The sequence below is a fragment of the Alligator sinensis genome, unplaced genomic scaffold (assembly GCF_000455745.1).
Source record: "Alligator sinensis unplaced genomic scaffold, ASM45574v1 scaffold1332_1, whole genome shotgun sequence".
Lineage (NCBI taxonomy): Eukaryota > Metazoa > Chordata > Crocodylia > Alligatoridae > Alligator > Alligator sinensis.
In genome coordinates, this window is record NW_005842965.1 from 212,369 (window position 1) to 212,785 (window position 417).

General features: G+C 71.0%; 1 protein-coding gene across 1 annotated transcript in view; it reads right to left on the reverse strand.

The window, feature by feature from the left end:
• The window catches only part of RUFY4 (RUN and FYVE domain containing 4), a 5,615-nt gene extending 5,350 nt beyond the window's left edge, over positions 1-265 (reverse strand). The window contains 1 exon segment of the mRNA XM_025192741.1: positions 220-265. Within this exon segment, the coding sequence (XP_025048526.1) occupies positions 220-265 (46 nt within the window).
• Positions 266-417: the final 152 nt, after the last annotated feature.

Below are 417 nucleotides of genomic sequence, written 5' to 3' on the forward strand. Positions count from 1 at the left end.
CCCACTGCTGCCCCTGAAGCCTGTGGGTGGCTGGGCCGGGCGGGGGCAGATCACGGTGCCCGTGACTCAGCCCCCCCTGACTCAGTCTCCCCAGAGCTGGCTGTAGGGGAATTAACCCTTCTCGGCCTGGGCTGCCGCCTGCTCCCTGGGCCGGGCCCAAGCTAGAGCAGCCCCTGGGGTCAGGGTCGGGGTCAGGGTCGGGGTCAGGTGGGCGCTCACCCCGCAGGTTGGCGAGGACACGCTGCAGCTCCGTGGCGCCCGTCATGGCTCGGACACGCAGCGGGGCCCTGGCCTGGGCAGGAACACACCAGTGTGAGCAGGACGCGTGTCACCCACACGTGCCCAGGGCTCACGCCTGTCCGGGGTCTGAGCCCCCACAGTGCCTGGCTGTGGGCCTTGGGGTGCAGCACATCCCCA